The following is a 14,877-nucleotide window of genomic DNA, read 5'->3' on the forward strand; positions in this document are numbered from 1 at the left end:
TCTCTGTCAGAGAATGTTTTTCTGCCAGTTTTGTTTACTGAAATGTCTCACATTGGGGTCACACAAGTTTCAAAAGTGGGGAGAGGGAAAGCGGTAACAAAATGAATCTCTGAGGGGAAAGCAGGAGGGTTGGGACTACTGCTTTGTCAAGTGGCTGCTTCAGTAAGTACAGACTGCTGTCACAGGCCTGCCCCAGCCCTGGCCACGCATTCCTGGGCTTTGTATCATTGTGCCTGTTTATGCAGTTGTGTGGTAACACACAAACAGAAAACTAATGATATATTTGCAGAAGGAGAGACACGGCGTAGATTTTGGCCAGATCCCTTCTCTGATCCTGTTCATCTTAGTAAATTCCTGTGCTGGCATTTTTAAGACACCACGAACCTGTAGTTAAGAGGAGGGCTAGAGAAAAGAAGCTAACCTTATGTTGATTTAAAGCAAATGTGGAATTAAGCAAGGTTAGGAAAACTAAAGCTTTCCCCTCAGCATGTAAGCAGGTATCTATATTACCGTGGGGTTACGGATTGATTTAGCTCAGCCAATCCAATGTCCAGCTCTGTTGAAAGGGTAATCTTCATCCCACCACAGACAGGTCTGTGATTCTGTTTCTTTGTCCAAGGTAAAATGTGTTTAACCTCATGGTGAGCTAACCTATAAAAATATTAAAAGGTTCTTTTGGGTTTTTTTAAGCTTTATTTTGGAGGCTGAGGTGTAGGTTTGCAAGGGGAACATTTGGCTTTATGGGTGGGGGTTGTTTCTGTTGGTTTCACTTTTGGAACTGTCTTGCCAGGGGTCTCATGCGTTTGGAGCACATTCCATAGGATATTGTAGAAGCTGAAAAAATACATACCTTCAAAAAGAGGTTGTAAGAAACAAATATTCACTTCATACCCTTAGCAAATGATTTTACCTGTGCAGACCAAGGTACCTACATTATGAAGGCTTTTTTAAACTTAAAAAGAAATAGAGAAAAAAAAATCATAGCTCAAAGGTTGATCTAGTTGGATCAGTTGTCTCTAAAGGCAGCTCGCAACATCTCCATAGGAAGGAAATAAGAAACTTATTATGTAAAGCCTCCCAGATTTTAACAGCCATTGAGCTAGTGGTTGCATCTGGATCATCATATTTAATACTAATTTAATACTAAACAATTATTTGTCTAAATCCCTTCTTACATACATTTATATTTTTGGTGTTTGTTTCATTGTGCAGTAATTGTTTCATGATTTAATTACACATGGAGTGAAAGTGTATGTTCTTTTGTTTTGTTTTAAGCCTGCTGACTGCTTATTTCTTTGAACTGCTCTTTGTTAGTGGTTTATGAGATAGAGAATGATTATTCACACTTTTTTTCACAGTATTGTGCTGATTTTAGAGGTCTTTCTGATACTCTTCTTTCATTTAACTCTCTTCCCAGCTGAAGGTCTCTGAGATATTTATTCCTTTTTCAAACAAAATACTTCTGGTTTTATCTTTGTTACTGTTTTCTGTTTTTTTTTCTATATCCTTTTTGTTGTCCATACTTGAAGTTGTAGGAAGTTCACAGAATTTAGTTGGATTTTAGAAGGAATTTGTTTGATGATGTCTCCTGTTTTATTTCTGATCTATTCCTAGTCATTCCTTCCATTGTGATTACCTTTTAGACTGTTGATAAGTATTGGAGACCTCTATAGTAAAGAGCAAGCTACTTTTCTAAGGGACAGACTGTAAGAGATTAGTGGCCATCACTGAGTTTGAGCCAGAGATAAGGCACGCTGGGTAATGCTTATCTGTAGAAGTTGCTGTCAGAATGTCATGAGTAACTCAATTCTTATTACACTTAAAGCAGATTTACTTAGAACAGATGATATTGACTGAAAAGAGGAAAGCAAAAGGCGTAAATAAAGTCTAGTAAACTAATGTCCGTTCTGCATTTAAAATAGAGATATAATAGTGCTGGAGGAAGGATTTTTTTGAAAGAAATGATCAGTACAGTTAACCTCTTCCCCCCGCCCCTGGTATTTGTATACCTTGACTTCTTTAAATGATTGTCCAGGGGGTAACAGTTAAGAAAACTTTTATCTTCCTTATTGGCATATGATGTTTTTAATGGAAAACCAGACCTTGTGTCTGCCTTGTTCTTGCACTTTTCCCTAGCCTGTGGCTGCTTTTAGAGACACAAATATTGAGGGCATTCACTTGAGATGTGGGACGTGTGCGTTTACCTACTAGGTTGGGTAGAGCCTAGAAACTAGGTTTCTCACTTTCTAGGCATATAGTCATTAGTTTGTGATATAGCAGTGATTGCTGTGGCTACTGGTCTTGGTAGCCCATACTTAGGCAGCATCCCAAGTAGATAGAGGCACCTAATGTTTCTTAATGCTTGTGTATCTTCTAAGGGTAGGAATTAACTACCTAACATGAGGGGATGTGGTTGCCTACCGTGAGCAAGTACTCAGTATGTTCGAAGAACTGGATCTCCCTCTTTAGGTTTTGAGAGGTATTTGCCTCTCCATTGACCCCATGGGGAATGTAGGCTGTAGTGCTGGGATGTCCTGGAACATTCTGTCCGCTCCGGATATGCAAAGTACTGGTGGGTTAGTACTTATCTAGTCCACCTAATTTAGGTGATTAAAATTTTATAGCGATAGCACAAAAGTCTATTAAACAGTTCAACAATCTTTTCAGGAAGTGCTTAAACGTTCTGAAAGGCAGAAGGGCACAGAGGAGGTTCAGTGCAGAGCATTTAATGAAGATCTTTGTCTCACATTCAGGAAATGGGAGGCCTGAAGGAGGTAGCCAGGCATTTAGAGCAGTTCAAGATCTGTTTTCTTTTAGCGGAGTTGTTCTAAATAAAGGAGAACTTACTTCTATTTTTAAAATATTGAGCTAGGGGAACACTGGTCTGGTGCCTAATGTCTGTTTTATCGTCTTTAGACTGAACCCACTGACTGAACCACATCTCCTGTACTGTAATGACAAGCTCCCATCTCACTGGGCTACTACAGTGCAATTTGGAGGATGCAGTCCTGCTGGACAACCCAGCATTTGTGGGAGAGGGAGTGACAAGAAGAATAGAAGTTAAAATGTTCTGGTAACGTTTAGGTTGAAAACTTGAAAGATCAGTTCTGATAACTGGGAGAATCTTTACTATGGAACTGAAAGAATTATTAAAAAATAGAAGTCAAAAAAAAGCCTTTTTTTAGATCCAGCCAGTTCAGTGAGCAACAGAGCTATTACAGTCTGTTTATTGACAGAGTTGGCTGATATCCCATCTGATACAAAAAGCTTCACTAGCCTTACATACTTCCAAAAGGCCTCTTCTCAAAATATCTCCATTTCCCACTTTAAATCACTCTGAAGGACCCACAGGATCTCCGTCTTTCTCCCTTGTCAACAGCACTGTTTTCCTCAACTTAACATCCCTGAGTCTTTCACACATGTTTTTGGGTAACCCCACTTGTTACTGCTTTTTCCCATATACTCTATCTGCCTTTTTTATGACACTTTTCCTGGTGTGCAGGCTAAAAGTTTTTTTAGGGAAACTAGATTTAGGAATAGCTCATGCATCATTCTTTGAACTTTGTTCTTCTATTCAGGTTTCATTATTTCATTTTATATACACTTGTATGTTCATCTATTTCTACATATTCAAAGTCTTGTTTTCTTTATTACTCAGTATAAGTTTTCTTATGTACTATTAATTTTCCAGTATCAGACCAGGAAGCAATTACTTTTTTTCAGAGATTTTTCTGTAGTACTTGTTAGTAGACTATCATGATTTCACAAAAAATACATATGTAATTGTAATATATATGTGAATAAATACATAAATATACAAATATATATAATTTCAACTGTTGAAGATAATAGCATTCGCGTTGAACACATGGGTAGATGAATTACAGACAGACAAAGAAATTAAAAAGGAGGGGATCAATCAAGAATGGGTGCTTGGTTTTGATATACATGAGGTTTTGTTTTGGGGTTTTTTTCAGTGTAAATTAATATTTATATGGGTTTTCATTACCTTCAATGCTAATAACTGTGGATGCAAAACATTAAATTTTTCTTGCCGCTGTTCAGAAAATAAAGAATACTCAGCTAAATAATCTCAACTCAATCACATCTCAAAATACGCTTATTTTTGCCTCAACTAACTGTAAAGCCCTGAGGGATAGAATCTGATCCTATAGTGTTTGGTAGAGCCCCTTTACTCCTGCTTCTAATGGAGACTGAGAAATGCGCATGGAATATATTCTTTTGTTCTGAGGGGATGGCAGCATGCCCCAAAATAGAAGCAGTAAAAGATCAGTTTAAGGAAAACATGTGTAGACTTTTAAATATAGACTAAACAGTGTCTTTTCCCCAGCCTTATTTGTGGAACTGATTAAACCGCTTGGCTGAAGTTTTCAAGGGATGTAGTATGAGGCAGAAACAGAAAAATTAAAATTTCATTTTCAAAAGTTACTTTTTTTTTTAAGGTGGAAGTATTTGTATATAGAATCTCATAATAGTAGGCATCAAGCACCATGAATAACCCTCAGAACCAGCAGTCCTGGCATGTTACTTAAGCAGATCTGTGGTGTAAGTACTGATGTCTTCTGGAAGTGTATTCATCATTTTATGCACTTGAATATAACAACAGAAACTGAAATATTTGAAGTAATGATTACAGACTTTAATGGTTTGTTTACACTTGTATATCATAGACAATGCATGGGCATTTTTAATGAGCATTTTTTGTTCTTGCTTTTAGGAGCCACAAAAATTGTTCCTGTTGAGGCTGCTCCCCAAGAAAGTGAACCCACAACTCCAGAGGCAGCAGTTCAAGACGCATCACAACGAAGAGGATATCAAGAGTATGCCATTCAGCAAACCCCATATGAACAGGCAATGAAATCAAGCAGGTAATTTTGAAGTACTTACATTTCTGTTCATGTAAAATATGAATGAAATGCTTCCCTATCCATTTTCATGAAACTGAAATGTTTTCTGAGCCTATTAAATAAAGAAATGGCTGAAAATAATCTGTGCATGAGTTGCAGAATTTAAAAAGCCTGTGGAGAATACCTTTTTAAAATAAAATAAGCATTTCTGTCCATTATGACTATCTAGGGTAATTTTGACATACTATGTCACCAAGTTTCAGTGTTGTAAATATAACTGGTTTGGTTTCTTTTTAGGTTGGGTCCAACTCAACTGAAGATTTTTACATGTGAATACTGTAACAAGGTGTTCAAATTTAAACACTCCCTCCAAGCACATTTGAGGATTCACACAAATGAAAAACCTTACAAGTGTTCATACTGCAGTTATGCCAGTGCAATCAAAGCCAACCTTAATGTTCACATGCGGAAACATACAGGGGAGAAGTTCAGCTGCGATTACTGCACGTTCACTTGTCTCAGCAAAGGCCACCTCAAAGTCCACATTGAAAGAGTTCATAAGAAAATTAAGCAGCATTGTCGCTTCTGCAAAAAGAAATACTCAGATGTTAAAAATTTGATCAAGCACATCAAGGAAACGCATGACCTTCAAGATAAAAAGGTGAAAGATGTTTTTGACGAGCTTCGGTTGATGACACGAGAGGGCAAAAGGCAACTTCTTTATGACTGTCATATTTGTGAACGCAAATTCAAAAACGAACTCGATCGAGACCGTCACATGCTCGTTCATGGTGATGAAAGGCCCTTTGCTTGTGAGCTCTGCGGTCATGGAGCCACTAAATACCAAGCCCTTGAGCTTCATGTTCGAAAGCACCCGTTTGTATACGTGTGTTCTGTGTGCCTGAAGAAATTTGTCAGTTCTGTAAGACTTCGTGCTCACATCAAAGACGTTCATGCAGATTTGCAGGAAACTTCTGTTTTTAACAGTTCTATCAATCAGAGTTTCTGCCTGCTTGAGCCGGGAGGTGATATCCAGCCAGAGGCCCTCGGTGAACAGCTAGCCCAAAGTGCAGATGAATTGACTGCCGTGAGCACTGATGCCGTGAGCGTGCCACAACCGTCTGCTTGTAAAGGTGAATCAACAGCTGCAGGTGTAAACCGTAGTGGTCAACATAATGGTGACCTAAAAATCAATGCGGTCCCTTCCTTAGAATTCGAAAGTCCTCTGGTGGAGAATGTAACAGAGACGCTGTGTCAGACAACAGACACAGCGGTCCCAAACATTCAACCCTGTGTAGCGTCAGATTGCTTTCTAATGAAAAATGGTACTTCTGGTCCTGGTGAGTTAAAAGTTTCTCCTGCAAATGAAGAGGAAGTTAATCACTGCAGTTCTGTAAATGAGCAGGGTGAAGAAATTCAGCTTTTGCTGTCTGAAGACAAAAGTTTAAATCCGAGTCAGAATAATACAGTGACCGAGAACCTTTCAGCGTCTGAAGCGAGAAATCAATCTGTTCCTTCCAGCGAATCGGAAACAAGCAATCCAACGGTTCAAAATTCAGCAGAAACCACAAACCCTTTGCCAACACCAGAAGCTAATGCAGCCATCAGTCCACAGGCAGCCTCGACTAATGCAGTTACATCAGACAGTGGGAGTGGAGCTGTTGCCTTTATGCAGATCTTGGATAGCTTGCAAAAGAGACAAATGAACACAGAGTTGTGTGAGAGGATAAGGAAGGTTTATGGAGACTTAGAATGTGAATATTGTGGTAAGAAGCAATAGAATTAAGTTTATTTGGGTTTTTTAAATGTTATGTAGTGGGACATCTTTTTCCTCCTCCTCTGGTTTATAGAGTTCAATATATTTGTGTGTCTTTGTAGCAGTATTAATTTTGTAGTTCAGTATGGATTGTGGGGTCTAGTGAGATTTACTTTTTGCTGTATAAATAGTGTGAAATTACTCAAATCTCCTCAAAAAGACCACTAGGGGAATATAGCAAAGCAACACTTTGCTAGGCCCAATTTTCTGTTGATATGAAATTTGGTAGAATTAGATTATTTCTGTCCACATGCCTCTCCCCACCTCATAGCTTTCACTGCACAAGCACAGCAGATTTAAGCATGTGATCAGAATTAGTCAGTCCATGCTTTAATGCTTAAGCTTCATTATCAGCTTAGTATAAAATTCGGAGTCTTTTTCGTATACTGTGGGAGGATGTATAATAATATACATTCTGTACAACAGATGGGTATATACTGGCATATTTCTGTGACTTGTTTTGAACCAGGTTTTTTGAGGTGAAAATTTTCATTACATAGTATCGGATCAAGACTGTTCTGATTGTAATTGCTTTTTTGAATTTATGAAAGTGGGAATCATATACCATTCCCATTTTTTCTAACTGAAAATTTTTGTGTTTACATAACTGGACGGGAAACAATATGGGATTTATCTTGTAGTCTTCATTCCTGAGAAGTGAAAGCAATCAACGCTTGACCAAAAAATTGTTTTCAAAACAGTGTAACGTTGTACATTAAATGAATTGGTATGCCCTTGTTGGTACCATTATGTCAGAAATGCTTTTTGGAAAGAATAACACAAAAGGAAGTAACAAAAAAGATTTTTACAATCTCTGTTAGCGTACAGTTGCATTCAGATCCTTTGTATAGAAGAGCAGATTTGAAGGACTTTCTTATTAAGAAAAAGATCATTGATATGTATTGAAGTTGTCCTTGTTAGGCTGTTTCAGGACATATGACTTTTTTAGACAAAAGTGGGTTTTGTAAACATATTTTTTGTTAGCAACAGGTCTTTAGGATGAATCTTCGTTAGAGATGAAAGGGTCAAGATTCAAACAATGTGTTTTGCCCTGAAAGAAAATTGGGTATTTATTGAAATTTTCTCTGACAATTGTTTAGAAATTACTTACTTCATGTCTAATTTTATTTTCAGGCAAGTTGTTTTGGTACCAAGTGCATTATGACATGCATGTTCGTACGCATACTCGAGAACATTTATATTACTGCTCCCAGTGCAATTATTCTTCCATCACCAAAAACTGCCTTAAGCGCCATGTCATTCAGAAACACAGTAATATTCTGCTGAAATGTCCCACAGAAGATTGCGACTACTCTACTCCAGATAAATACAAGCTCCAGGCACATCTTAAAGTTCACACGGAACTGGTAAGTAACAAACAATACAGTACGTTTGTCTACATTCCATGTCGTCATCATCGTGTTTGGAATTGTGTGGCAGAGTTCTTACCTGAGTGCTCTTATTACTTCCATGCAGGGAATACATGAGCTACAACAACTAGGTATTTGGTCCCTCTCATAGAAGTTTCCAATAGAGTATGTCTGTGTCCATTTTTTGGTTTTGATTTTCCCAGCATTCTCAGATTCTTTGGGTTTTGAGAGAGTGAAATGAGGTCTACTACTATTGTTACTTTACTTCATTCCATGGACCTGCATTCCCTTCCTGCATAAAGAGATGACTGTGGTAAAAAGAAAATATGTTCCTTTCTTAATTACTATAGACGGAAGAAGTTTAGGTTGTTGAAAATAATTATTTTATTTTTTTTCCCAATAGCTCCAGCTAGTTTCAGCCAATCTCTTTGAACATCTGTCATTTTCTGTTGTGGTTGCAAAGATGAAGAGATCGCATTTGAAAGGCTTCTACCTTACTCAGTAAGCCTTCCAGCTCTGAATGCTGTTGGGTTAAAACCAGGTCCGCCCTACTTCTTCAACGTGCCCTGTTACATGTTTTCTTTGAGACTGTGCAAGGGGCTGCACGCCTGATTGGAAGCCCTCTTTGTGCAAGACACTGCTTTGTGATCTTGCTCTGATTCAACATTAATACATGAATAATCTTTTGAGGAAAAATGTTTTCTACATCAACCCTGCTTGCATTAGTTTCAAAAGTATGCTTTTGAAAATATGTTATGGTACTGAAAATAAGAAATATTTTAAAACTAAGGAATGAGATTTTTTTATTCTTCATTTTGATTAAGGTGATTTTTTTAGAAGTGAAATTATTTACATGCTTTCTTGGAAGATTGAGAAAAACCAATTATTTTCTTTACATCGGTGTTGCCTATTTTTTTGTTGTTATTTTGTTGTTTTGCATGAGTGGCCCAAATAGAGCTATTGACAGAAAAGGTCTGCATACCATGGACTTCTTTTCCTACCACATGGCAGGATCCTTTCTGCTTGCAAGGTATAGTTGATCTGGGACGGTCTAGACTTAGTATACCCAGAGAAGTTATGACCTATATACACTCACACCATGTGTGGACACAGATAAGTTTGTTCCCGTTCCAAATTGACCCTTAGGAAAGAGTGTTTGGCAAGTGCCTGCTCTCCCGGCATGGTGAATTTAGTCCATTTTTGACTGGAGTCTCTTGAAGACCATCTGGAGTGCTTAGGTGGACCATACTGCTTCATATGATTTTATATGAAGTTACTGGTATTGAGCAAAGTACAGTTTAGGATTTCATAAAATGTTTGACAAGCATGGTATTTGTAGTTAGTTTTAGTTAATTTGTAGTTAATTGTAGTTATTTCTTGACTGATAATGCCAGAAAATTGGCATGAACTACATCCTTGCAATTTGGGTTTTTAAGAATTTATGCAGTAAAATACTTCCAAAAGGTGATTTACCCTTCTCCTGAGTTTATTTTTATTCTTATTCCAGCAGAGGAGAAAGTACCAGTTGTTTAATTGCCACACTCACTCTTCTGTCCTTTAAGAGAAAGGAAATGTTCACACAGATGGGCCTTTCTTCATTCTTTACACAACGTTATGGTTTTCACCAGCATTGTCTTGTACATGAATCTTACACAGCCTTTATAGAATGCATCAAATATGACAAATTCCTCTTAATCACATGAGAAAGCAACATCACAACTCACTTAAAGTACTGTGATAAGTGAAATGTGATGCTTGAATTAAGGATTCATGTTAATTTTTCCCCAGATGTGGACAATTTCTACATAGCTACTTAAAAAAGCTGTTAACATGCAGCCCCTAGTGGTTTCAGGTCATCTTCTGCAGTCAGCAGGTGGGCTTTTGGCCAATATTTCCAACAGCTGAAGTTACTTTAAAAGCATTTGTGGTAGAACAGAACACTTCACCTCCTACTCTTGCTAGGCTCTGGTCTTTTGTAAATGCAGGACGGCTTTAAAAAGCAAAACAAACCTGGTGACCCAAAAGAGAACATTTTTTTCCCCCTTTTGTCCCCCAATTCTGTAGGTATTTTAAACAAAATCTGAATTTGTTGTGAAATATGCAGAAAGCTCGCATAATACATGTTCTTTTAGGCTGCTTTTGAATTTACTGTGTTTATCATGTCCATCTGATGGCAAAAATCTATTTAAACGATATCTGAGACTACTTAAGAAAAAAGAGCTTAAAATTAGATATCCTTTATCCTGACGTAAGTACATGGTTTTCAAGTGTGATGAATGTCCAACAGCTCCCACCAGGAGGATCGTTTTCATGATACTAAATAGAACCGTGAAAATGCATTTCATAATTAAAAACAGTGTGACAGCAAGATCTTTCATAAGTATGCTTACTGTCAAATATATTTGAGTATTTAAATGGGTTGAAAAATTCATGTATTAGAATCTACTCAGTAACTAAAAGTGGCAATTCTCATATTGGCCTTTGTGCCCACTGCTTGGTATATTTACTTAGTGCATACCTCACTGGACAGGACCACTCATTCCAAAATATAGTAATTTAACAAACTGTGCACGGTTAAATGTGTAAAGCTACTTCAATGTTAATTTTAGTTTGCAAAATCAATTCTTAAGAAATACTGAGATTAAAGTTCCCTGGAGAGAGAAGATATCAAAATCTCAGGTTTTTTCCATACAAGGAACTCCTATGAATGCATATCTTTCGTTGCCTTGTTGCTGGCTGCTTTTAAGTTGGATCCCTGTATTGTTTGGTGAACAGGATAAATTATGGTTATTAAAAAGCAGCTTACTGTTCATCCTTGTCACTCAGTGTACAGCCACCCGTCTTATTCTCTATACACCATCCAAGTCTTGCACTGAATTTGTGATTGTTTATTCCCTGAGGGATGATGATGGTGATGGGAAAGGTGTATGTGCTGCCTCTTGTCTCTGTATTTGCTACACATTGTTGTTACAGGGAAGATTTTTACTTTTGAAGTCTGGGAATTGAAGCTCACTTTGATTCAAACCCAGAATTTTGCATATAATCTCTGATTTTCAGTACCCATCTTTTACCCCTAAGGCTTGTGTAGTGGTTTTTGACAGTTTATGGAGTATTTATGGAGTTCTTCAGAACTTCAAACCATGGCACATGTGAATCACTTCAGTGTCACAGTACCTAGGAAAAGCATAGGCGGTTTATAATGAGATTAGAATAATTTACAGTTATGAATGAGCTAGTGGTTGCATTAGGGACCAGTTGTGGAACTAAACAATCCTGAAGTAGGTAGCAGAGTTTGTTTACAACCTGCAGTGGGTTTTAGAATACTCAGTGTGCTGAAGAGATAAACATCATGGAGAGGTTTGTCTCTGAAAAAATTTTAAATCTATATATGTAATTGAGACTGCAAGATAAGCACCTCTACAAAACTAGAGTTCAGGCCCAGAACGACCACTTGCTCTGAGGTGCCTACATCAGCTTTCCTGTGCATTGTGGGATGTAAATGATTCTTGTCTTTGGAAGGATGCTTCGAAATTTCATTATGCTGCTGACCTTTCATGTAATAGCGTACTTAGAGCTTTTGGTAGGAAGCGCCATACTTGAGCTCTGATTGCTTATTTCCCCTTCCTGAGGAGTGTTCATTTGCAGACTGTCACTGGTCTGACTGTGATACCTTTGCCTCTGGAGCAGTGCCACTATGTAGTCAAGAATGCAAGGAACTGGAAAGGGAAGGAATAAACCAAAAAAATCTGTGTTCTAATGATCGGGCACTCAGTTGGGAAATGGCTTTTGTTCTTGGTCTTTGCTTCCATGAAGAATGTCAGCTAGCTATTCATTCTTACTAGTGGTTATTTCATGAAAAAATGCTTAAGCAGGGCTGTGTGCAGGTGCTTGTCATTTTGTGAGCTGTGATTTCTACTGCTTGCCAGACTTCATAAAAGTCTGCCTAATCATGTGCAAATTTTTCTGTAGCTTCCTTTACTCGTGTGCATAGCCACCTCCTGGGTACATCGTATCCTTTTACCAAGTTGCCTTTTAATAGGCCATGAGCTTAATTCGGGAATATTTCGTGAAAATTTTGATTTGAATATCGTGACAGCTGTTGTGAAGATTTCTGGATGTCATCACTCCTCGGAAGTGTAATTCAAGGACCTATATCTGTTCCCACGGGCATTAAAAATTAAATTTCTTTTGGTCTGAGTAGATGCAGGAGCAGGCTTTGGCTCTCTATGAAATTCTACAATGAAATGTTGCGTTAATTGAGTTGTGGGAACTTTTGCTTGAAATGCTCTCAGACTGCCAATATTTAGTAGAGCTTTAGTTTATTTCCTGCTCATAAAATCACGTCAGTACTACTAAAAGGAGGGGCATGGATTGTTGATTTCTATAACATATTTGATTTGGGTCTAAGCACTTTTTGTTATGGCCGTGGTCTTAATTTTACACTATTAATGAAGCTGGTAACAAAGCAGTCAGGAGTTCACACTGTCTCTTTTGAAATTAGTGGCAGAATTGCTGTATAGATCATATAATATACGATCAGATATATTCTTCGTATGGTGTGCAGTAGAATAACTGCTAATGTTTCTGATGTTTTGCAGTGTAGGTCACGTTTAGTACTATTTGATTCATTACATAAACGTCATAGTGGTCTCTTGGTTTAAATGCTAAGTATACAGAGGCTTTTCATTTTTCTTTTCATGACTGTGTATTAGTACACCTACCCCTTGAATTATCTTGAAACACATTCCTTAGAGAAAGAAAATTGTCTTCAGAGAGCTATAAATTGGTAATGCAATGTAGCTGATGCTTTCTTAGCACAATTTTAATTCATTTATATAAAGAGAAAGGCATTTTGATTCCTGTGTGAGCAGCCTTATTTTACAAAGAAACAAGAAAAATCTGTGATAGCATTAGACTAATTTTTTCACTATCTTTAAGCATATTTATGGACCTAATTCATTCCTGATTTGTGGAATGCGAACAGTACTTTCAGTCAGAAAACTAACTTAATTTTAGAATTATTTAAGTTTCTTCTATTTTCTCAAGTTGGCTAATAGGGGGATTAAGCAAATCTCAGGAAGTGTGGAAGTGACTTTGAAATTTAAGCAGCTGATTGGACTATGCAGCTGGTCTCTAACAAAGGTAGATCCAGCTGTCTTGATACTTTGCTTCTGTTTGTGTCCTTCAAAAAAAACGTCAAAAACATTTAAAAAGCAGGTACTCCAATAAGGCATAGGACAAATAACTTTTATACTTACCAGAGGAAAACTTGCGTGCTGAGAATGTGATGAAGTTGCTCCCTCAGCCTCGGTCCTTAAACGTGCCTCTGTCATTGCCTGTGACAAGGACACTCTGAAGACCTAGAGCTGGGGGGTGGGAAACCATCTCTGGGGCTCCGTGTGGTGACCTGGGTGCTCTGAAATGCTTTGTTTGCGACAGACGATTTCTTAAAGGCTGGTTTTGAGAGTGATGGGATTACACTGAAGGACTAGCACTGTCACAAGCTCTCAGGGCAGTGACAGAAGTACGCGTACACATTCAAAACTAATAACGTAAGCTCCAGAAGTCTGTGGAACTGACCTGGGTAAACAACTGTGAAAGGTTTGGCTTCAGCTGGATGCTTTCAGTGAGAGATTGGAGCTTGACAGATACATTTTGAAGGGACTCGGTGCTTGGAAGTACAATCTGTGTTACACTATAAAACATACCCGTCTTGAAGGTCATTTACCTCAGAACTTGGTGTAGATAGCTAACTGCTTGAAGAAAGCTCTTTGGATTATTTTGTTACTGAAAAATTTTGTTGCCATCGTCGTGTGGAAAGATAGGTTCTTTGTGCCTGTACTTTCACGTAGCTCTATAGCTCTTGATGCATTTAGTGATGATTTTCATTTTTTCCCTCAGGCATAGGCTTATAGCCTTGCCCTCCTGAAGAGTATTAGCAAGAATGTAAAATTGTCACAATTACAGTGAGTACTGTGTGTGTGGAGTGTTGGGTTGTGATTTTTTTTTTTTTCTTCTTATTTAACAGCAAGGTGTATTTGTCTTAGTGTTCCAGGCACACTGAGAAATATTTAATACAATGGGTATTAAAGACCAGCAACACCCAACTGTACATTAAAAATATACTGTTTTTTTTTCTTCATTTATTGTATATTTTGAAACCAGTTGTATAGCAAGTTTCAGGAACAGACCTGAGATCTGTCAGCTGGCCCCTCAACCGCTCCTAAATGATACTGTGTTTATGTTTTTCTTATGTGTGACAAATTATGAATGTGATCATGCAATCCAGTCTTTGAAAAGGTGCAAACATTGCTATAGAGTTTTATTAGAATTAGTTTACCAATTTTCATTTGAGTAGTGTCCAAAATCATCAGTAGCAGGTTTAGGGATAATAGGTTGTATCATTTGAGAGACCTTAATTCCACAGATTAACAGCTCTAGAGAAGATTTTGTCAGCATTGTAGGCTACTTGAATCTCGTCTTCCAAAAACCAGGTAGTGTTCTTTGCTGTTCTTTCTTCACTTCTCAGGGCTCAAAATGGTGACTGCCCCAACTCCATCATAGCAAGATACTGTCCTTGCTCCACTCAGGGTGATTATCCTTTAGAAGCTGCCATCCCCAGTCCATGGTGTAGGTTTTTCTCGCAGGACCAAATGACCTCCTTAACAGCACAGGCAGAATTCTCCTTATGCCATTGCCATATTGACGAGAATGTCATATCTCATATCCTACTGTCATGAAAGTACTTACTGCTGTTTCAGCCCATGAGTTCTAGGGCTACTTCTGATTTTAACTTGTAGGTGCTTCAACACAGGGGTTTCTT

The 14,877-nt window shown here is 37.9% G+C and overlaps 1 protein-coding gene across 1 annotated transcript in view; it reads left to right on the forward strand.

The window, feature by feature from the left end:
• Window positions 1-14,877, forward strand: part of ZFAT (zinc finger and AT-hook domain containing) — a 92,529-nt gene that overhangs the window by 36,718 nt on the left and 40,934 nt on the right. The window contains exons 5-7 of the mRNA XM_086464990.1: window positions 4,739-4,889; window positions 5,166-6,634; window positions 7,819-8,051. Coding sequence (XP_086321116.1) covers window positions 4,739-4,889; window positions 5,166-6,634; window positions 7,819-8,051 — 1,853 coding nt within the window. The remainder of the gene's footprint in view (window positions 1-4,738; window positions 4,890-5,165; window positions 6,635-7,818; window positions 8,052-14,877) is intronic.

This window comes from Leptosomus discolor, chromosome 5, assembly GCF_034619465.1.
Source record: "Leptosomus discolor isolate bLepDis1 chromosome 5, bLepDis1.hap2, whole genome shotgun sequence".
In the NCBI taxonomy this organism is placed as follows: Eukaryota; Metazoa; Chordata; class Aves; order Leptosomiformes; family Leptosomidae; genus Leptosomus; species Leptosomus discolor.